Source organism: Pholis gunnellus, assembly GCF_910591455.1.
Source record: "Pholis gunnellus genome assembly, chromosome: 7".
In the NCBI taxonomy this organism is placed as follows: Eukaryota; Metazoa; Chordata; class Actinopteri; order Perciformes; family Pholidae; genus Pholis; species Pholis gunnellus.
The window spans coordinates 15,176,059-15,198,175 of NC_136533.1; the positions used below are offsets into that span (position 1 = coordinate 15,176,059).

The window sequence follows — 22,117 nt, forward strand, 5'->3', positions numbered from 1 at the left end:
ATATCATACCACTGATATGAATGGCATACCACTCTGATTCAACGGCATATACCACTAATATGAACTTTCAAGCGGCACCTGCCTTCGGGAAGCATGTGTGGCGTTGGAAAAGTACTGGCATGCCACTCTAGGGATAGGTACCTAGTGCTGAACAACAGTAGCATACCAACCTAGGGATAGGTTCATACTGCTGAACAACAGTAGCATACCACTCCAGGGATAGGTTCATACCGCTGAACAACAGTAGCATACCACTCCAGGGATAGGTTCATACCGCTGAACAACAGTAGCATACCACTCCAGGGATAGGTTCATACCGCTGAACAACAGTAGCATACCACTCCAGGGATAGGTTCATACCGCTGAACAACAGTAGCATACCACTCCAGGGATAGGTACCTACCACTGAACAACAACAGTATACCAACGGCCACTTTTCGATCTCGGCGTCACTCCCTCAGACACTGAATTAAAATAGCACTAAGAGTGAAACTAAAGTGAATTAAAATAGTATCAAGAACAGTGTAATAGAATTGCATCACAGTAGAACTTGTTAACAAGTCTTATACACATTTATAGTTAGATTGATTCTAAATTCTTGTTGAACTTAAAACAATGATTATGAATTTGTAGATGAACATTTGGTAAAACCAACAGCTTACTTTTTATTCCTTGGTCACTACTGTGCACTCACTGTGAAACTTTAACTGTCCAGAGTCAACTCGCTTCACACATTATTTTATACCTCCATTCTACCCTAAGTCCTCCCCCCCCCCCCTTCGGAGATGTCCTCCTCTGAACTTCCTCCTTGACAACTTACACTGTGTACCTTGGACAAGTCATAACAGGGTTTTTTTAATTAACCGCAAGACAAGGCTGGCTGAGTAACCGCTCTCTATCTGACCTGTGGTGAGACGCCACAGGATCTCACTACTAGGAACTCAGTAACGAACACCCACAGAACACAAGAGAGATTGGATTTTCTTCAGTTCACGCAGATTTATTTGCATCACAAAGTTTACAAGTAAACCGAGCTGTCCGGAGTCAACTCGATTCACAATAGCATTGTACATTATTTTATACCTCCATTCTACCCTAAGTCCTCCCCCCCCCTTCGGAGATGTCCTCCTCTGAACTTCCTCCTTGACAAATTACATTGTGTACCTTGGACAAGTCACAACAGAGGTTTTTTTTAATTAACCGCAAGGCAAGGCAAGGCAAGGCAAGGCAAGTTTATTTATAGAACACATTTCAACAAGAAGGTAATTCAAAGTGCTTCACATGAAGTCATTAAAAGCATCAAAACATAAGGCAAAAGAAAGGGAGATTTAAAAACAATTCAGAACATTCATTGAAACATTAAAAACATTCTTTAAAACACCAACAAGCAGTGTAAGAAATAAAATACAGTAGTGAAATGCAGAAATGCAGGAAATTGAATAATATCCTTGAATCTGGTTCAATTAAAGGCAGCAGCAAACAGAAAAGTCTTCAATCTTGATTTAAAGGAGCCGAGGGTCTCAGCAGACCTGCAGCTTTCTGTGACTTTGGTCCAGATATGTGGAGCAGAAAAACTGAATGCTGCTTCTCCGTGTTTAGTTCTGACTCTTGGAACAGAAAGTAGACCGGTCCCAGACGATAAGGGGTCGGGATGGTTCATAAGGTAGCAGCAGATCAGAGATGTATTTTGGCCCTAAACCATTCAGTGCTTTATAGACCAACAGCAGGATTTTAAAGTCAATTCTTTGTTGGACAGGAAGCCAGTGCAAAGACCTCAGAACTGGACTGATGTGATCCACTTTCTTGGTCTTAGTGAGGACTCGAGCTGCAGCTTTCTGATTGACTTTTTACAAAGACCTGTAAACACACCGTTACAGTAGTCGAGTCTACTGACGATAAATGCATGGACAAGTTTTTCCAAATCCTGTTGAGACATAAGTCCTCTAATCCTTGATATATTCTTCAGGTGATAGACGGCTGATTTTGTAATTGTCTTTATATGGCTGTTCAGGTTGAGGTCTGAATCCATAACTACACCTAGATTTCTGGCTTGGTTTGAGGTTTTTAACATCAGTGATTGAAGCTGAGTGCTGACTTTCAATCGTTCGTCCTTGGTACCAAAAACAATTATCTTTGTTTAAGCGACGTCTGTTTCTGATGACGGAGGATCAGCTGATCACAGCTGGATCAGCTGTCAGTCGGCTTTAACAGCTGGAGAGACTTTTGAGAAGTTTGTGTCTGTTCACATGATCACGTCATGTAATCATGTAATAGAACTGCATCACAGTCTAACTTGTTAACAAGTCTTATACACATTTATAGTTAGATTGATTCTAAATTCTTGTTGAACTTAAAACAGGCTGGCTCAGTAACTGTTCTCTATCTGACTCGTGGTGAGACGCCACAGGATCTCACTACTAGGAACTCAGTAACGAACACCCACAGAACACAAGAGAGATTGGATTTTCTTCAGTTCACGCAGATTTATTTGCATCACAAAGTATACAAGTAAACCGAGCTGTCCGGAGTCAACTCGCTTCACAATAGCATTGTACATTATTTTATACCTCCATTCTACCCTAAGTCTCCCCCCTTCGGAGATGTCCTCCTCCTCTGAACTTTCACCTGGACAAGTTACACTGTGTACCTCGGACAAGTCATAAGACGGTTTTTTGATTAACTAGTCTCCTTCCCCACTCGTCTTCTCCTGATTTTGCCTCTGGCCGACCGTCACAGCGACCGGCTCCCGTTCTTCCCCTGCGTTAGAAATCTTCACCCGGGCTCCAAGGCCGCTATACTAGACTCCCCGTCTCAGTGACGTGAAGAACATATGACAACGATACAGACCATTATCCCAGGATGAATGTGAATATACAGTACATGGATACATTTCAAATTATGGATATGATTGATTTTACAAAAATATATTTCAAGACACAAATACATTTTTCTCCCACATAAAAGTACTGTCTGCATACAGAAATCTAAGTAAAAGTCGTATGACAGGAAAACCTTTCTCTAAGACAATGACATCTCACCTTTACTTAAAACCTTTGACATTCAGTTACATAGATGTAGCTACTTTCATTGACTTACCACGTCACCAAAAGTTTCAATTCTACGATTTCTCTTGTTTTCACAATAAACCACGAGAAATAAATCATCTCCCACATGTTTTGCAAATACAATGCTACACGGCCCTTCCTTCCGTCATTTACAGTAGCTCCAAATCTACCAACAGAGTAACCACACAGGGATTACAGGCCATATCACAGATGGACAAAACTCCTTCAAACTCCTTATCTCAAGACCTCTAACATCTAATAGTTTCATGATGATTCCTCAACACTGTGGGCTCTTCACATAAACAGCAACAAGCCACTATTCATTCTGAAATCTCTTCCCCATTATTTCCAAGTTACATTACATTTACATTACAGTCATTTAGCAGACGCTTTTATCCAAAGCGACTTACAATAAGTGTCTTCAACATAGGTATTCAAGAGAACTACTAGTCACCAGAAATCATAAGTGCATCTCCTTTGTTAAACAAGTATCTAAGAGCATGAACCAAAGCAAACGTACAGTGTAGAAACAAGCGAACACAATAAGTGCAACAAACTAATATGAATAAAATAAGTGCAACAAGCTAATATGAATACAATAAGTGCAACAAACTAATATGAATACAATAAGTGCAACAAACTAATACGAGTACAATTATGGCTACTCACCTGTGTGGGTGTGACTACAACTGGAACCTTTGTGCTGCAGTGATGCAACTTTTAACTTGTGTGGGTTCTCATGTGGCTGTTCACGTTACTTCCACATCTGAAATATTTCCCACATATTTTGCACGAATACGGCTTCTCACCTGTATGGATTCTCATGTGGGCTGTCAAGTGACTGCTAGATCCTAAATCCCTCCCACATGTTTCACAACTATATGGCTTCTCTTCCGTGTGGATTCTGGTGTGTTTTTGCAATGCTAAAATTGTGTCAAACCTTTTCACGCAGCTCTTGCAAGGGTACGGCTTCCCAGCTGTGTGGGTTTTGATGTGGCTGTTCAAGTTACTTCTAACTCTGAAATGTTTCCCACATATTTTGCATGAACACGGCTTCTCACCTGTGTGGATCATCATGTGGCTGGTCAAGTAACTGTTAAATCGGAAATCTTTCCCACATATTTTGCAAGTATTCCGCTTCTTACCTGTATGTGTCTTCATGTGGCCTATCAAGTAACTATTACGTTGAAAAGCTTTCCCACATGTTTGGCAGGAATATGGCTTCTCAGCTGTGTGTACTATCATGTGTTTCTGCAAACTTGAATTAAATTTAAAAGCTCTCTCACACACGTCACATTTGAATGTCCGAGTATGACAGTGAATCGTTGACATAGCGGGATTGTTTGTGTGATGTTGATTCTGTTGTTCTGGCTCAGCATTAGTTGATCCTGAGTCTCCATTCTTGCCTCCTTCCTGGTCTTGGCTCTCAGCTTCATGAGAGTTGTGAGAGACGAGCTGCTGGTCACCACTTGGCTCTGATACCACAGAGCTGTTAACTGGGATTTTGCTGAAAGGCTGAGTTTCATCGATACTAACGTTTGGTCTGGTCTGGTCTTCACTGGGGTCACTTTCCTCAGAAGGAGGAATCAACATAAAGACATCAGTCTTCTGCTTCAGTACAAGCTGCTCTCCCTCCTCACTGGTCCAGAGTTCCTCCTGCTGCTCTTCAATCTGTGGAGGCTCTGGGTCCTCTTGGTCCAGACTGGAGTTCCTCTTCTGAACAAAGAGCTGCTGCTGGTCTGAGAGATGCTCGTCCTCCTCACAGACATGTTGTTGTGGTAGCTCTGGAGGGACAAAGGATGAAAGGAATATGATACTACTGTGATGATAGAAACTGTTGTCAAATCAGCTGACACTAAAATAGTAGTGCACCCATATTCTGTCATACATATTGGTCCAGTAAAAATGTCAGATTTTTAGTGGGTGAAGTGAGAGATTTCCTGATCATGAATATATCGGTCACAGTCTGGAATTATTGAAAATCTTTTTATAGCACCTAAAATATTCATAAATGTATGTTTCACAGTAGAAATGTAGGTCTTTTTAAGAGTTTGTTTTATTTTTTTATGATTACAACTGGAACGTTTGTGCTGCAGTGATACAGCTTTTTTACCTGTGTGTGTGTATCCTCATATGGCCTTTCAAGTTACTGCTACATATAAAATCTTTCCCACATGTTTTGCAAGTATAAGGTCTCTCACCTGCGTGGGCTCTCACGTGGCTTCTAAATCCTGAAATAATCCGGAATCTTCTCCTGCAGGTCATGTAACGGTCTGGCCTCTCTTCTGTGTGGATCCTCATGTGGCTTTTCAATGATGAGTTCTCACGGAATGTTTTCCCGCATATCTTGCAAAGGTACGGCCTCTCACCTGTGTGTATCCTCATGTGGCTTCTCATGTCAGTACTACATCTGAAATCTTTCCCACATGTTTTGCAAGTATATGGTTTCTCACCTGTGTGAATTCTCATGTGGACTTTTAAATAACTGTTATATTGGAAACTTTTCCCACATGTTTTACAAGTATGTGGCTTCGTACATGTGTGTACTATCATGTGTCTCTGCAAATATGGCTTACACTTAAAAGCTTTCTCACACACGTCACATTTGAATGTCCGAGTATGACAGTGCATCGTTGACATAGCGGGATTGTTTGTGTGATGTTGATTCTGTTGTTCTGGCTCTGCATTAGTTGATCCTGAGTCTCCATTCTTGCCTCCTTCCTGGTCTTGGCTCTCAGCTTCATGAGAGTTGTGAGAGAGGAGCTGCTGGTCACCACTTGGCTCTGATACCACAGAGCTTTTAACTGGAATGTTGCTTGAAGGCTTTTCCGCCACCACACTCTGAGTTTCATCGATACTAACGTTTGGTCTGGTCTGGTCTTCACTGGGGTCACTTTCCTCAGAAGGAGGAATCAACATAAAGACATCAGTCTTCTGCTTCAGTACAAGCTGCTCTCCCTCCTCACTGGTCCAGAGTTCCTCCTGCTGCTCTTCAATCTGTGGAGGATCTGGGTCCTCTTGGTCCAGACTGGAGTTCCTCTTCTGAACAAAGAGCTGCTGCTGGTCTGAGAGATGCTCGTCCTCCTCACAGACATGTTGTTGTCGGAGCTCTGGAGGGACAAAGGATGAAAGGAATATGATACTACTGTGATGATAGAAACTGTTGTCAAATCAGCTGACACTAAAATGGTAGTGCACCCATATTCTGTCATACTTTATTTTCTTGAGGGTAGCTTAATTTATAAGACTAGGATAAACATATAGAAGCATTATGCTTCTGCCTGTGTCTTTTCAGTCATATTGTACACTAGATTGTATTTGGCTACACTTGTTGTATTGCATGTGATGGCTGAATACAAACTACTACATTCATGGTAAACACATTCAAACGGCCCACACCGGGATTGAGGGAGCATAGATACAAAATGCATAATATGGATATAAGATTAATTGGATTGGAAATGGATGATTTCTCAATATTTGAGGTGCTATTAATAGACAATTCTCAATAATTCCAGACAATGACTGATATTTTTATGATCAAGACATCTCTGACATACTGAAAATAGAAGATGTTTACAATACTAATTGAGGCATTTTACAAAATAAAAGCCTCAAATGTCCTCCTCACAGACATGTTGTTGTGTGAGCTCTGGAGGGACAGAGGATGAATAGAATATGATTCTATGATGATAGACAAACTGAATGATGTCAGACATGCTGCTCTGTTGGATTTTTTAAAGACTATAAAGGTTTTACATACCTATCCTGTTTAACTTACCTTCCGGTTTCAAAACGATATCCAACAGTCTGCGCTGACGATGGATCTGTGTCTCATACTCAACGATAGTTTTGTTCAAAACTTCGAATATTTCTTCAGCAGCAGCAGTTAGTCGCTCGTTGACAAGCTGTCTCAAAATCGGGAGTATAGACATTATTGTTGTTTAATAATTACGATTAAAGTTATTGTCTTCGCTACATCTACAACATCTTCTTCCAGCTAATTTGACACGTGCATGCAGCTAAAACGACCAGCGCGTGTGTTCTTTACTTCAACGCGCTGTCACACTCTCGAGTTCCTTCAAACCTGCTAACCCTCCAAAAGGCTTTTTTCTCCGCGTCTTTTTTTTCTTTCCAACGTTATCTGAAAACAGTGTCTTGATCACTAACACACTCTGTTCGGACAACGAGTACACAATAAATCCACTAGAAGCTGTTCATCATCCTGAGTTTGTGGCACCGCGGGTTGGCTCCACCGCTCAGTGGTGCCACGGGTCCCTCGGAGGTAACACAGAATGTTCCTCTCCACTTCTCTCTCGTGTGAGGATTCACTGTTGAAGTGGAGGGAGAGATGATATTGAAGTATTCCTCAATGTCCAAAGTACCGTTCAGCCAGAGCCTCTGAAACTATTTTCATCTTCTAAAGATCCAGTTCATGAAAGTGTAGAATCCAGGTTTTAGTCTCTCGGCATTGTGAGCCTGCTCCTGTCTGCAGCTGATCCGAACGAACTGCTTAGATCTCCTCTCCGTCTCATAACGCATCTATTCGTGGTGAGGAGGGGCAGGTGTAGATGGTTTTCAAAAACCCAGCCCCCTCGCTTAACACATCCTCCTCCTCATCTCCCCAGCTCCACCCCTTCAGCTAGTAAGGCTCATCTGATAGCAGGACGAACAGTTAAATATGCATGAGCTTGACAAGTGGCATTGAGAGGAGACAGGATAAGCTAGACTGCTGTGGTGTAAACCTAAAACAGAGCCATCAAGTTCCAGGTTCAGACTCCCACTTTTCCATGAGTAGCTACTATTTTTCTGGGGATGTGACAGAAATAACTGCTGCCATGAAGTTGTATAGTTCATGGACTTACAAACAACACCAATCTCTTACCTTTTGACACAGATGGGCATTTCCCTGAATAGCTTGTTTTGCCAGCAGGGCTAAACTCATCAGTTTTCACAGTGAGTTTCCTTCATTCCAGATAATCAAATATGCAGCATTTAAGGGAGATTTTAAAGTTTAAACAGCAGAGCGGATGGTGTGGGCATCAACAGTCTCTTTTAGCTGTGTCAGAAATGAATGTTTCCCATTAGGTGAATATATTAGTATCTGTTAACTTGTTAGTTTCAAGGAAAATAATCAATGTGTGTTGAAAGAAAATCTATAAAAAATCCTTGTCTGACAGAAACATTAAATCACCAATTGTGCTGTGCAGTTAAATTATCCTGAAGCCAGACTTCCATAGTGGCAGGTGAGTTGTCTCAACAATTTCACCGTAAAATAACTGTAACTTACTGGCAGCAGGGATGCCAGTAAGTTACTGTCTTTTTACGGTGAAGCTACCGTATCTTACTCTAATTTACCGTATACCGTATACTGGATTAAGGTAAGTGATAGGAAAAGTACTGGCACACCACTCTAGGGATAGGTACATACTGCTAAACAACATACCACTCCAGGGATAGGTACATACTGCTGAACAACAACAGCACACCAACGGCCACTTTTCGCTCTCGGCGTCACTCCCTCAGACACTGAATTAAAATAGCACTAAGAGTGAAACGCTGAATTAAAATAGTATCAAGAACAGTGTAATAGAACTGCATCACAGTCTAGCTTGTTAACAAGTCTTATACACATTTATAGTTAGATTGATTCTAAATTCTTGTAAAACTTAAAACAATGATTATGAATTTGTAGATGAACATTTGGTAAAACCAACAGCTTACTCCTTGGTCATTACTGTGCACTCACTGTGAAACTTTAACTGTCCGGAGTCAACTCGCTTCACACATTATTTTATACCTCCATTCTACCCTAAGTCCTCCCCCCCCCCCCCTTCGGAGATGTCCTCCTCTGAACTTCCTCCTTGACAACTTACACTGTGTACCTTGGACAAGTCATAACAGGTTTTTTTTAATTAACCGCAAGGCAAGGCAAGTTTATTTGTAGAACACATTTCAACAAGAAGGTAATTCAAAATGCTTCACATGAAGCCATTAAAAGCATCAAAACATAAGGCAAAAGAAAGGGAGATTTAAAAACAATTCAGAACATTCATTGAAACATTAAAAACATTCTTTAAAACACCAACAAGCAGTGTAAGAAATAAAATACAGTAGTGAAATGCAGAAATGCAGGAAATTGAATAATATCCTTGAATCTGGTTCAATTAAAGGCAGCAGCAAACAGAAAAGTCTTCAATCTTGATTTAAAGGAGCCGAGGGTCTCAGCAGACCTGCAGCTTTCTGTGACTTTGGTCCAGATATGTGGAGCAGAAAAACTGAATGCTGCTTCTCCGTGTTTAGTTCTGACTCTTGGAACAGAAAGTAGACCGGTCCCAGACGATAAGGGGTCGGGATGGTTCATAAGGTAGCAGCAGATCAGAGATGTATTTTGGCCCTAAACCATTCAGTGCTTTATAGACCAACAGCAGGATTTTAAAGTCAATTCTTTGTTGGACAGGAAGCCAGTGCAAAGACCTCAGAACTGGACTGATGTGATCCACTTTCTTGGTCTTAGTGAGGACTCGAGCTGCAGCTTTCTGATTGACTTTTTACAAAGACCTGTAAACACACCGCTACAGTAGTCGAGTCTACTGACGATAAATGCATGGACAAGTTTTTCCAAATCCTGTTGAGACATAAGTCCTCTAATCCTTGATATATTCTTCAGGTGATAGACGGCTGATTTTGTAATTGTCTTTATATGGCTGTTCAGGTTGAGGTCTGAATCCATAACTACACCTAGATTTCTGGCTTGGTTTGAGGTTTTTAACATCAGTGATTGAAGCTGAGTGCTGACTTTCAATCGTTCGTCCTTGGTACCAAAAACAATTATCTTTGTTTAAGCGACGTCTGTTTCTGATGACGGAGGATCAGCTGATCACAGCTGGATCAGCTGTCAGTCGGCTTTAACAGCTGGAGAGACTTTTGAGAAGTTTGTGTCTGTTCACATGATCACTGTACTTAATAATAGTAACTAATAATACTAACTAATACACACAGACACACAGGTATCATCACTGTAGAGGTGTTGTCTCTCTGTAGCCTGTTAACAAACTGTGTCCTGTGTTCTGTTTATAAGCGCATACCGGCGGAATGCGTTCGTCTCATTCATGAATTATTTGCGTCTGTTTTGAAATTGTGACAGTGGCGTCATTATTAAATAACCCAGAACATGATTATTGTTTCTCTTATATGATAAAACTCATCAAACCAGACACTCAGGAATGATCCGCCTCACGTGACTGAATGAAATGATGATAAATTATGTGAAAAGCTCTGACTTTAATTGTATCCATAATAAAAGTTATTGAGGGAAATATCAGATCATGAAAAGACAAATCTGTCTCATAAATTAAGAAAGTTATTTGTGGTCCTTTTGTTGTTTAGTCTACAATGGACATTTTTTTAAACCAAACGGTGAATCAGAAAACTAATCAAATATAAACTAGAGCGTAATCTGCGATCCGTCTTCACTGTTTACATGTTGAAAAAAATCTCATCAGTCCGATCTGCTGCAGCGTCCAATCACATAACAGATGAACAATGAGGGGGCGTGTCGACCGTTAAAACACTTCCTGGAAGGCTGTTCTCGTGCGTCCTCGCTCATGGCTCCTCGGAAATCCATCCTCTCTCCTCGATCCTCGCTCCTCCGACCTAAATAAGAGCTTTGGGACGTTCGTCAATATGGCGGTGCAGAACAACTTCCGGTTCAATCGAGGAGCGAGGAAATGACAAGAGACTTGGGATGTACCCTACGTCGGCTGGAGGCCGGACTGAGCGGTTCGAAATGAGACAGCCTGATCTACAGAGCACTTCCTGTTTGCGTCACCAGCTGTTCCCGTGCCTAGAATCCCTGCTCAGAAGGATTATATATAGGCCTACATATTCATATTGTCATGGCTATGATGTTTTTCTGACTTTTTTCTGACATACAACACTTATAAAGTCTCTCCCGCTACAATAACAGACCCTAGTTAATCACATTTGTAGGTGTTTTTGCATCAGATTTCATGGAAGATAGATCAAAACCTTGCACACCATAAAACACAGTCCTTGATAATCTGATCATGTAATGATAATGTGCTTTTTGTAATGTTGACGTGGAGTTAAAAGTGACTTACATTTAATTACATTCAAGGCCATTTAAGTCACAAAATGACTCACAGTAATTAAATGTAGACCTTTCCCGTTTGTCAGTCCTTTAATTGTGTGACAAAAAATAAATATTGTGTGTGTATATTCAGGTAGTCTATTGGTTTAGACACATACTATGCAGTTCCTCTGGTTCCAGTCTATACCATCAACCAAAAAAAAGGCGAAAAAGCTGAGTTAATTGTTAAAAAAAAAAAAATTAAGAATCTGAAATTTTTTTTTTTTTAGAAAACATTTTGCTGCATTATCCAGTTGTGTTTTTCAGGTCTTCCTCCCCTTGATGCCCTTGTCTCCATCCAGTATGCTGGTCCCCCCTCAACACCTCACAAATGTGCTCCTTAAATAAGCTCCTGAAAGAAAGCCAGAATGCTTTTAGTCCCACTTAGACCATAGTGGTGAACGTCAGCCTCTTCTGGCTAGAAATAGTATTACAACAACAAAACATTATGACACAAATGATTGCATCTTTTCTGTGATTTTGGCTCTGCGTGAGATCCTGAGTCTCCATGCTTACCCACTTTCTGATCTTGGCTCTCAGCTGCTTGAGAGTTATGAGAGAGAAGAGCTGGTATAACGGCATCAGTCTCCTGCTACTGTACAAGCTGCTCCTCCTGACTGGTACAATGTTCCTCTTTGGATCAGGGTCTGACACTTGCATAGACCTCAAAGGGGGCTTGAGCACCTGACGTTTGGCCTAGGGAGAAAGTGCCTTTTTTCAGTTTTATTTTTAATGGATACATTCCTGTAGGCCTAATCAGAAGTGTTTTCAGTTAGTTTCTGTTTTCCACATCTGATGAAGAGCAGTGTAGCAAATTCCCTAAACCGTGTCTCATCCAGAGAGGGACCTAAACGGGTTCTGTATCTGTCAGCCGATCTGAAAGGGATACTACCATAACAGCAGAGCCATACGGTAATGCACAGCAGACTACAGGGCAGATACTTTCTTGAATTATTATGACTTTATTCTCATAACTTTACGACTTTCCCCTCAAAATATTGCAACTTCTCAGAGACCACAGATATGTGGGCTATGTTTTGAATGTGCAGCAAGCAGAAATCCTCCTGAAACATGTATGCACCATTAAAGTCAGGGTTTTATAAATTAAATACAACATATTTGTTGTATTATTAATGTGAATATAGGTGCCACATGCACATTTAAAGAGATAGCCTTACTGCATGTATGGATTACATGACATTGTATTTTGTATTTTTAATAGTGAAAATGTAGTGTTTTCCTTAAGATATTTTCACAATAAATGTATGCAAATGTCTCAGAATACAATAAAATACACTCGTATTTTTCCATGGGAGGACCTCCAAACCCACTGAACTGAACAAACTAAACCAAGGTGGCAGACTTGTACTTGTTTCCAAAGACGCCAGCGAAATGAAGGTTTTCCTAACTAGAAATGATTGCACACACACACGTCACTAACCCACTACTTTTATTAGCAGCATCAAAGTTGTTGATTTCTGAAAGATGCAGTGCAATGACATTACATTTCTGGACCAGGAAGATTCAGTGAAGATATTCATGTTTTCACGATGAAGTTTATATGTACATTTGTGATTTTTTAAAAATATTTTAATTATAGAAAGATTGGTTGACTTTTTACTTCCACTATTGGCCTCACTCGCGTTTTCACTGCGAATAAATTATGCAATTAATTATCTATACAGAAATAAAGACTGAATCTTGGGTAAAAGAAACCTCCCCTTACTGTAGCCCATATTTGGAGTATAGATATAATGTAAATGTTCGCCTCTTTGATCCAATACGAGTTAAGATGATCACAACATAGCCTACATATGAATGTCAAGATTGTGTTTTTTGCTCAGTTTTCACGTAAATCTCATGTAATGAAGGGTCAACTGAAATGTAGGCCGACTGTATGCCTCAGTTTTAATTGCTTTTTTTTTATGCAAGTGAAATTTCTCACGAGACCCAGTTATTTACATCTCGGCCCATCTAAAATGGGGATTATCAGCCAAATGCCCGCGCCTGCGTTGGCAGATGGCAAGACACCCACCGTGTTAAACGGCATAGATTGGGGTCAGTGTTGGATAATATGGGTTATCTATCATCCACTCCACTGTGTCGCAGGCCTACACATTTTACAGCCATGTGCACACAGGAGGCCAAAGCAACGTGGCACATGGCGTTTCTCCAATGTCTGCACACCTGCGTGTAGCTCCGATAGTGCGATGGATCAAGAAGAGTACATCTATAGCTTTCTTTTTGGCGGATTGTGTCACGGGTTTTAGGGTCTATGTGTGCCAGATAGTGTCCATCCAGGTCATGACAAAATGTATGCCATTGTGTTTTTGTCTTGAATCCTAGTGATTCCCCTGTTTTGCATAAAGCTATAACCACAATGCGCGTCCGTGTGCTGCTCTTGTTCGCGTCCACGCGCCAAGGTTCGCTTTGCATCTCGTCAAAACAAAGCGGGGGCGAGCCATTGAGCGAGGGAGCGAGCGAGCGAGCGAGCAGCGCATGCTTCATGAATGAGTCCCCCTCTACCGCACAGCAGGTCGGATCCTTCATCCGCCTGCACCCTGATGCCCGTTTGGGTGCGCAGACCCACGGGGAACAGTAGAGAAGCCAGCCGCTGATGAGCCCGGACAGTAAACACTTCGCACCAGTGCTGCATCACCGTTTCATCCCATCAGGAACAACACGACAGGATAAGGCACGGTGAGTGCGGGCTACAGTGGGCGGCCAGAGGCACATGACATACGACAACTTTGTGGCCATTATCATCCAGTTTTTACCCAAAGGGGGACTTCATGATGCGTCTGTCCCAGTCTATGTGTGTCCACAAGACAGTCACGTTGTTTACAGTGATACTTTGCCTCATTCTCTCGTCCACACAGGTAGAAAAAATAGAAAACCCTCCACGTACGCACGACTGGCCGTGCATTCCTCCCTGTAGGATAAACGTGTGTTGTTGATTGCGTGTCTGGGCGACTGATTGGCTATCTTATATCGAATAAACATGACAGGGATAGTACAGTAGGATATCAACAGGCCAGAAAGGCAACATATAGACTGATATAAATTCAAAGTGTTATCGAGCTGGCTGAGGTCGCTTCTAAAAGAAAAGGAGGAGGGGTGAACAAAAGCAGAAATGCCCAGACTGGCGTGGCATGGCATGTCGGGTAGACAGTATGTGTGTGTGTGTGTGTGTGTGTGTGTGTGTGTGTGTGTGTGTGTAGTCTGTCGCTCCTCCGGATTTGGCTGTGATGTGATCTTACTCCTCTGACACTGCAGACCTATCCTCCTGAAGGCACACCACTCACCAATTTGATCATGCATGCATGGTGGCAGTGAAGAGGGGACTCGTGTTGTGTCTTTGTCTGTAGTGACAGCCCAGACTGTTGTTCCCCCCTCTGACCAGGGGATGGTGCTTTACTATGCCCAGTGTGTTTCTATGGGGAGACACCCAAATACACTACAATACTGAACTGTCATACTGCCGTCGTGGCTTTTACAGGAATAATTCACACACGCGCTCACACGCTCACACTCCTAGGCTACTGTACATGCACACACTTGCATTTCCCCTCTTTCTCTGATGCAATGTGTGTGCTATTGTGTTACGGTTGGGGCGTAGTTGAGCTCTGATTGCAAGACACACTTCCATAGTGTTGAAATAACTGACTACAGAAAGCACCCAGCTGATTTCACACCACGTCTCCTTTTATGTGTGGCTTAATTTTCTCCTGTGTCCCGGTGACCGTACTTGATACTTTCATTTGTTTTGTCTGTGTTTTAGTGCTTCGGTGTTCCTTATTTCATTCATTGTCTCAAAGTGAGTGGTAGCAGGACTACAATGACTGTGTCAGGTCGTCAGACATTTTTTCACTGACACATTCGAGCTGCTTCAACTGCAATCACGCCAGTTCACCTTATGAGCCTTCGATGCGACGTTTACATTCAGTCCAACCGTAATCATCTTTCTCCATCATCTCTCCTCTTATGTTCAGATGCTTGATGGACTCCGGCGGAGGCACGCCTCCCGGCCCTCCTCCCGACCCCTGTCACTCAACTTCAGCACCTTCTCTGCCCCTCCCCCGAGCCCAGACATGGACAGCAGCAGTGAGCATCCAATCAGGAGGTGAGGATCAGTTCCTGGGATTACAATTTCACAACGCACAGAATCCTGGGAAATGCATGAAATATTCACTTACATGCGTACAAATCCCAACGTTTCTTTTCCCAAAAGACTTAATTAAGGGGCTCAGCTTTGCTTGCAACACATGTTGAACTTATCATAACGATCTCCTGGTGGGGTGTTTGTATGATGTACATCTCATCGGTTTGTACACTTGCTTTCCATGTGTTCTGTGTCTGTGGGCGTGGAAGAGGGTCTGTTGTTTACTGCCCTGCTGTCAGCAGAGAGTTTGTGGACTGCGTGGGTTTGAATTCCTCATTGCTTTTTCAGAGTGCTAGTTTTCATCAGTACCTTCTGAAAATACTAAAACAGTGTTGTTGTGGTTTGCGTCCTGAAGTGAGTTAGGATTTAAGAGGAGTTTGTCTCACATAGAGCTGGTCCGAGAAATTGACCGGGTTTATTGCAGATGTATTGTATCAGTATATATTTTATTATATATATAACAGTTATTATTATTATATGTTGCTGATTAGTAATGCGAAATATCTGTACTGAAATGCCCAAAATATGTTTTTGATGTAGTTTTGTTTACATTATAGTTTGTCCCCCAGAGAGCACTGCCAAGTTTATTTTTCAAAATGTCCCGCTCTGTACATTTTGTGCATTTATCTGTAAATTATTATTGGCTGATGCATTGTTATCACTGAGTTTAACATTTTGGGTAATACTCGCTTTTTGCTTTCTTGATGAGAGTTTGATGGGCAGATTGATACGACTCTCATGTCTGTACGGTAAATATGAAGCTAATCTTTAAAGCTCACTCATTTTATTTATTTTTTTAAATCCCTGCAAACACTAAAGTGTAGAAGCCACAGACGACACAGCGGTTATGTGCCAGACTATTTTGTTGTCGGGTGCAGTGACTCCATGGAGTCTTCACTGGTTTCCTGGGAATTTCACAGTAACATGATGTCACACAAAATAGTCCAGCTGTTCTTAATCCAAGCAAAACAACTGTTGGATCTAGCTTAAAGAGAGAATGGTATCAATCTTCTCATCTAACTCTCGGCAAACAAAGTGAAAAGGATTTTCCCCCAAAATGTCTAAATATTCCCTTCACCACCTAACAGTCAGTCATTATCTGTGATCTACATTCAATACAGTTCAAACTAGGGGTGTTGTGATATACGGGTGATATTTTAATAGGAAATATTGATATTATGTTAATAATACACATATGATATGTAAATAACCCAGCACCTTTTTAAAATCATGCTTTTGTAAAGTTATGGTTGATCATCATCAGCTTCAACGATCCAGTATCAGTCGGGCTCTAGTCTCACACACTGCAGCTGTGCTGAAAATGCAAGAGCAGGAAAACCTTCTTTATTGTCCTGCATTGTGTCACTACTTCCTATCCCCGTTGTTGTTGTTAATAAGCCGAACAACTTCCTCCTCCGCGTCCGCCTCCTCGCCGTACAGTGACAAGCACGACAAAGTCCCAACTGCTTCAGTCTGGTTACCCTGCAGTTCCTCTGGCATCTGTGCTCTGCATAAATATTTGTTTCCATCAATGGTTGTGTTGTACGGATTATTCCACCCATCAATGCATGTGCTATTGTTTCCTCCTCTTCTGAGACCTCGGGGCAGAGCGGTGGCCCACCTCTCGGCTTGGCTCCACCCATGCTGCTCTTAGCGTGCTGCCCCTCTCTCACCATGCATCATTCTGTCCTACTTCTCTCCTCCTCTGTCACCGGCCGCTCTTTCTATTGTCATTGTGCTTTTTCCCTCTCGGCGTACTCTATCTCGCTCTCGGATTCACACAGCTTATGTTCTCCCTTCCAGCTGTCTCCTCTGGTTTCGTCTGTGTTTCTTAGGCTTTCTGTAGTGTCCACTACTCAGTGTATACTCTTGTTTCTCTCCACTTCCTCTATATCTCCCTCATGAGGACTTTGCACCGGCTGAAGTTGATGAGCTCCCCCAGCCTCAGCGAGCTGGGGAAGAGCGAGAAAGGCTCCCCAGAGGACAGAGGAGAGAAGCAGAAGAGGGCAGGAGCCAACGCCACCTGGAACAGGTACGCCAAATACAATCAAGGTGAAAAAAATGTAGTGGCTAAAATGCATTTTGAACAATTATGTAGACAAGTTTGTGTGCGTGTGTTGTGTTGCAGTATCCACAACGCTGTCATAGCAGTCTTCCAGAAGAAAGGTTTGGCAGATAATGAACTCTACACTCTCAACGAAGGTGTCCGGTAAGTTCATACAGAAACAGCCTCACACATTCACACAGTACAGAGACAACTTCCTCACTTTGCTGTGTATGTCCTTATAATGACTGTTGATGTCATTTTGTGCCATAATTTGTGTAATTACTGTTCTGTCCTACGTTTGCTGACTGAACGTCTTCTTGTGAATACGTTTGTTGGTGTAAGTGTACTGTATGTTGGCCTGGGGAGTCATGTGGTTATGCCAGATATCTCATTAACTTTCTAAACCAGACCTATCACTTCTATCACATCAGCCTCTATCACAGCCCAGTAAACATACTTCCACGTACAGAAAAGCCACAAGGTCGACACACATTTCTTCAACTGCACAGGAAACTCACGATTATAATGCAGGAAGACAGGATGCTCCGTAGATCCTGTGGTTGTATTTAATGCAATTGCACAGTCCCATTTAATGCAGATTAGTAATTCATTGCAGGTTGTAAATACCTTATTCACACAAAATAATGGTTGAATACTGTCCATCTTCTGATTATGATTGTTGTGTTTAAGTCATAAAGTGAAGCAAAAGCCACACGTTTGTTTCTTCAGGCATCTGTTAAAGACTGAGCTGGGGTTTTTCTTCACAGAGTACCTTCAGGTAATACTCTTGTAATATTGAATAAGGATTATGGCTGCAAAACACCATTCAGATAAATGAAAGCAGTGCTGTCTCAGATATTATTATTATTCAATGCCATCTTTTCACTGTATTTCACAGAACCAGTTGCTGACAAAAGGCATGGTCATCCTTCGGGACAAAATAAGGTTCTACGAAGGTAATGCTGACTGGATAAATGGTCTGAATACATTTTGTAGTGCTCTGTGCCTGTGAGTTAAGCTTGAATCAACTGTCTTTTTGGCTTGTTCCTGTGTGATCGATGCAGGTCAGAAGTTACTCGACTCCCTGGCAGAGACCTGGGACTTCTTCTTCTGTGATGTTCTCTCGATGCTGCAGGCAATCTTCCATCCGGTTCAGGTGCACAAACATCTTAAGAGTCAGCTGTTTGTTTTTTTTGGTCTTTGCTTCCCAACAACCTCAGTTAATCAACCGTGTCTGTTTTCTGTGTCCTTAATGTGTGCAGGGTAAGGAGCCCTCTGTCCGACAGCTAGCTCTGCTGCACTTCAGGAACACCATAGTCCTGAGTGTAAAGTTAGAGGACGCCCTGTCTCGACCTCGGGCCCGTGTGCCTCCTTCTGTTACACAGATGCTGCTTATTCTACAGGTAGGCCTGCAGGCCAAACTTAATAGCCGGTTTCCTCACTCACTGTTTGCTTGTTCTTTCTGTTCCCAACCAGTCCAAATGGCACCAAATTATTTTAACTTTGCACACAGAGTGAACCACTATCACAGATAAGAATTTCTGTCTAATTTAAATCTAATCTCAAGACGTAAATACATCAGACTGAATGGCATAAACACACCAAGGGCATAAAGTCTTAACCATAATTTAATTAAAACAAATTTTACTTACTGACTACATTCTTACATTTGAGAAAATACAAGTACAAAATGTTTGATATTTTGATGTCATTAATGGCTTATTCTGTAAAAATTGTCATTTATTATTTATCTCGTGGTCTTGATTGCACCAAGAGGACAACTTTAGTTTAGGCCAACAGAAACAATCTACTGTATGACTTTGATGCCTGTCTCTGTTGTTAGGGGGTCCATGAGTCGCGCGGGGTGAACGAGGACTACCTGAGGCTCGAGTCCCTGATTCAGAAGGTGGTCTCGCCTTACCTGGGCACGCACGGGCTTTACTCTGAAGATGGTGCTGAGGCCCATTGCTGTGTTCTGGGTGAGACCCTGATCCCAGAAGCAGAGTAATGATGCCATGTGTCTGACGAGTGACATCAATTTAACACCTTCCCTACTTTTTTTTTTTGTTCCTTGTCTTTCAGAGAAGCGTTTACCGTGGGGCTGGTCCAAGTCTGCGGATCAACCTTCTAAAAACCCTGTGGTACGATCTAAAAGCTACAATATCCCTCTGCTGCTGACCCCTGTGGCTGAGTATGACCCAGATGCCAGCTCTGTTGGCAGTGGAGGAATTCGGCGCCACTCGGCCTGCGAGATTATAACATGCCTGGAAGAACAAGGACTTGCCTACGCTGACTTGGCCTCAGGGTCTGAACTATCTGGCCCCTCCTCCAACCGGCTGCGTGTGGGCTCTTACTTCAATGGTATGACACAGATTAAGATGTCTGAAAATACTGAAGTCATAATGTCATCATCCATAATAATCCAATACCCTCTCATGCACAGGTATTGTACAAGCGGGAGCGAGTGCCATGGCCTTGCCTCTTTCGTCTCCTTCTATCCTTCCCCTTCACTCCTCAGGAGCTCTGCACGGCACTGAGGCCACAACAACAATGACTGATCTCAGTAAGGGTGCATCCTCCACGCCGCCCAGTGAATCATCCAGCCCTGAAACCATAATTGGACAAGTGCTCGAGTCTGCCGACTCCGACTCAGATGGGATATTTATTGATTTTCCACCTCACTCCTCAGAGGCTATGGGGTACTGCCGCGAGAGCAGACAGAGCACTGTGTAGCTGTGGTTGCCTTTTAGGAGGGCAAAATATTTAAAATATTACAGTTACATTTCATTAAATGGGTACCATCTTCCTTTCTTACGAGTCTATTCCAAGTGCTTTCACTGATGAGTGGAAACCTCGCAGCTGTAAAATGTCAACTTTTTAAGGAAAACATATTTGGTCCCACAACATACGAAGCAAATCCTAGTGGGATTATTCATACATGACTGAATGTTTTACCAGGTTTTCAACTTGAGGAAAATGTAGTTGTGACTTTATCCTAGCTTTTTATCCTGAGCTTTCACATTTTTTTCATAAACCCGAATAAGTCATTTTATGTTCGTATGGGATAAATCTGGTGATATTCTATATTTCTTTTATTGACAAAAGACTCCCTTGAAAATACCAAAATCAACCATGAATTGATCGCAGGAAGTTTTGCCTCTTATTTTTCTTACCACTGCCACAGACCTCAGTTTGGGTCCTAAATCTAATGACACATCCAACACCTGCCGCGCGGTTCTTTATTTGGAGAAACGTAGCCAGTGTATTTTATTGTGACTCAATCCCACATTCACATTGATGGTACCGTAAATACTCACCAGACCATCAAATGCTGAAAATAGTCCCCAACAAATGCACTATTTACTCCTGTTATTTGTGCTAAAAACTACAGTACCAAAGAACTATTCTGCTCTTCTTGAATTTGAAACTATTTATTTGTAACCCATTTTTAAAGATGTCTTTAGTAGAACTGAGTTTTTTCCCCCTTAAAGGTTTTTTTTTAGGGAGTTTTTCCTGTTCCGCTGTGAGGGTCCCGGGACAGAGGATGTTGCATGACACATTGTAAAGTTCTCTGAGGCTGATTTGTGATTTTAGGCTATATAAGATAAATTAAATTGAGTTTCACAGACACGCTGGGGAAGTCAAAGTATTGAGTTATGGACTAACACATTGGTGGTTTTGGTCTTTTCATGAGATTTGTTGACAATATCTAAAATATACAATATAGTCGATATTATCCTTTAATCCATGAAGGAGCGTGTTAATCCTTCAAACATTTTTTAGTTATGAGGTTTTCAAACAGCGTCAGTTTCTTACCTCTACTGAGGAGGTGGCTGTTAACAGCCACCATTCATCTGGAAAAGTGACAGAAACTTACAATAGTTATCATGGATTTGTTTTTGTATTTGTGTATTTTGAACCTTATAACAGTTTTATATTTCGTGTTTGTGTTTTTGTTGTCTGCCTCTTGGCAGTAACACAATAATGAGGTCTTCTGCTCTCTCTTTTGTGCGATATCTTATGAAAATGTGGACTGTTGAATTGTTTTTTTATCGTCAGCGGGTGTCATAGAGGTTTAATGCAAACATCTCTTCTTAGCGCAAACATCAGTGTGACTGCATTTGCTTTTCTGTGTTAGCTCTGTTCAGCAAGACTTTGAGGAATGACTATGTTTATTGTTTACATTTGATAAAGACATGAACATTTTTACTGAATGTCGTCTCACACACTGTATTTTGCACCACCACTACCTTGTAAATAAAAATGCATTGCTGGCTTTTAGGACAGCTAGATGGTGTAAAGTGAGCTTTTATCTTTAAATGATTTGAGATTTTAATAAGGGCTTTTTAACTGAATCTTTTTCAAACAATGTTTTACCTCAAGCGTTTTGTACTTTACTTTTTTGACAATCTATAATGTCTACGGAGTTGTACTTTGTATTAATTTGTTATACCAGCCCAGAAAAAATTAAATAAATTTGAATAGTATTTGAAAACATGGGTTATCGCCTTCTATTTTAAACAATTAATTTATTATAAATATATTTTCCCTGATTGATATTGCTTTGTGTGTGTGTATGAGTAGCAACACAGACTTCTGATGTGCTTCCTATAATCGAGGGCTGCAGCCAGAATTTTAGAAATACTGAGTTCATGAGTCCGAATAATCCCCCCAATGTAGCCTACCTCCCA

At 41.6% G+C, this 22,117-nt stretch overlaps 2 protein-coding genes across 2 annotated transcripts; one reads left to right on the forward strand and one right to left on the reverse strand.

Moving 5' to 3' along the window:
- Positions 1–2,478: 2,478 nt before the first annotated feature.
- Positions 2,479–7,588, reverse strand: LOC306698905 (uncharacterized protein). The gene is made up of 3 exons (XM_079163403.1): positions 6,847–7,588; positions 5,267–6,175; positions 2,479–4,849 (listed from the first exon to the last, which is right to left on the reverse strand). The coding sequence occupies exons 1-3, from the start codon at positions 6,998–7,000 to the stop codon at positions 3,786–3,788; spliced, it is 2,127 nt and encodes a 708-aa protein (XP_079019529.1). The 5' UTR covers positions 7,001–7,588; the 3' UTR covers positions 2,479–3,785.
- A 6,122-nt stretch (positions 7,589–13,710) lies between these two features.
- prr5a (proline rich 5a (renal)) lies at positions 13,711–21,903 on the forward strand. Its single transcript, XM_079163194.1, has 11 exons — positions 13,711–13,917; positions 15,210–15,340; positions 17,286–17,411; positions 17,508–17,588; positions 18,156–18,204; positions 18,325–18,382; positions 18,491–18,582; positions 18,689–18,829; positions 19,270–19,405; positions 19,509–19,787; positions 19,870–21,903. Exons 2-11 carry the CDS (start codon positions 15,210–15,212, stop codon positions 20,157–20,159), a joined length of 1,383 nt encoding a protein of 460 aa, XP_079019320.1. The 5' UTR covers positions 13,711–13,917; the 3' UTR covers positions 20,160–21,903.
- Positions 21,904–22,117: the final 214 nt, after the last annotated feature.

What these genes read in the sequence shown, in the direction of transcription:
- LOC306698905 (XM_079163403.1), bottom strand. Translation starts at nt 7,000, where the DNA reads ATGTCTATACTCCCGATTTTGAGACAGCTTGTCAACGAGCGACTAACT. An exon ending in TATCGTTTTGAAACCGGAAG is followed by an intron (nt 6,176 to 6,846) that starts GTAAGTTAAACA and finishes TTGTCCCTCCAG; the next exon opens with AGCTCCGACAACAACATGTC. An exon ending in CCACGTGAGAGCCCACGCAG is followed by an intron (nt 4,850 to 5,266) that starts GTGAGAGACCTT and finishes TTGTCCCTCCAG; the next exon opens with AGCTACCACAACAACATGTC.
- prr5a (XM_079163194.1), top strand. Translation starts at nt 15,210, where the DNA reads ATGCTTGATGGACTCCGGCGGAGGCACGCCTCCCGGCCCTCCTCCCGA. An exon ending in GCCAACGCCACCTGGAACAG is followed by an intron (nt 17,412 to 17,507) that starts GTACGCCAAATA and finishes GTTGTGTTGCAG; the next exon opens with TATCCACAACGCTGTCATAG. An exon ending in GGCCCATTGCTGTGTTCTGG is followed by an intron (nt 19,406 to 19,508) that starts GTGAGACCCTGA and finishes CTTGTCTTTCAG; the next exon opens with AGAAGCGTTTACCGTGGGGC.